Below are 576 nucleotides of genomic sequence, written 5' to 3'. Positions count from 1 at the left end.
AACAGCAGCAGCAGCAGCAGCAACAGCAGCAGCAGCAGCAGCTGGGTGCTTGGGGGCATGCGCACTGGCCTGCCAGGGGACAGAGAAGAGGGGGGCCCCTTTGGTGCCTCCTCAAGGGGCTTCTTGGGGGCCCCTGGGGGCCCCTGGGGGGCCCCCCCTCAATCCTCTATCACTGACTCCTTCCGCGCGTTTCTCTGCAACAAGGAGGCAGCAGCAGCAGCAGCAACAGCAACTGTTGCTGCTGCTGCTGCTGCTGCTGCAGAGGAGCGAGAGAACTCCAGTAGACCGCAGGAAGCTTCTGGGGGCCCCCCCTTTGAGGCGGCCCTGAGGGGGCCCTTGGCCCTCCCCGCTGCGGGGGCCCCCCCATGGGGTGCTGCAGCAGAAGCAGCTGCTGCTGCTGCTCCTGCTGCTGGCGAGCAGCAGCTGCTGCGTCGCTTCACCGCCTTGTGTCTTAGAGGGGAGAAGGAACGCGGGGTGTCTGTGGGGCCCCCCAGTATGGTGCTGCAGCAGCAGCAACAGCAGCAGCAACAGCAGCAGCAACTGCAGCAGACTCTGACTCCTCACGCCCTAGCAAAA

At 65.6% G+C, this 576-nt stretch overlaps 1 protein-coding gene across 1 annotated transcript in view; it reads left to right on the top strand.

The window, feature by feature from the left end:
- Positions 1-57: 57 nt before the first annotated feature.
- Positions 58-576, top strand: part of EMH_0064760 (uncharacterized protein) — a gene marked incomplete at both ends in the record, with an annotated part of 6,032 nt that continues 5,513 nt past the window's right edge. The window contains one exon of the mRNA XM_013498298.1: positions 58-498. Coding sequence (XP_013353752.1) covers positions 58-498 — 441 coding nt within the window. The remainder of the gene's footprint in view (positions 499-576) is intronic.

This window comes from Eimeria mitis, genomic scaffold (genome assembly GCF_000499745.2).
Source record: "Eimeria mitis Houghton genomic scaffold, Emh_scaff3317, whole genome shotgun sequence".
Classification (NCBI taxonomy): Eukaryota; Apicomplexa; class Conoidasida; order Eucoccidiorida; family Eimeriidae; genus Eimeria; species Eimeria mitis.
The sequence above is the reverse complement of the archived record's forward strand: the minus strand, read 5'-3'. Positions and strand labels throughout refer to the sequence as shown.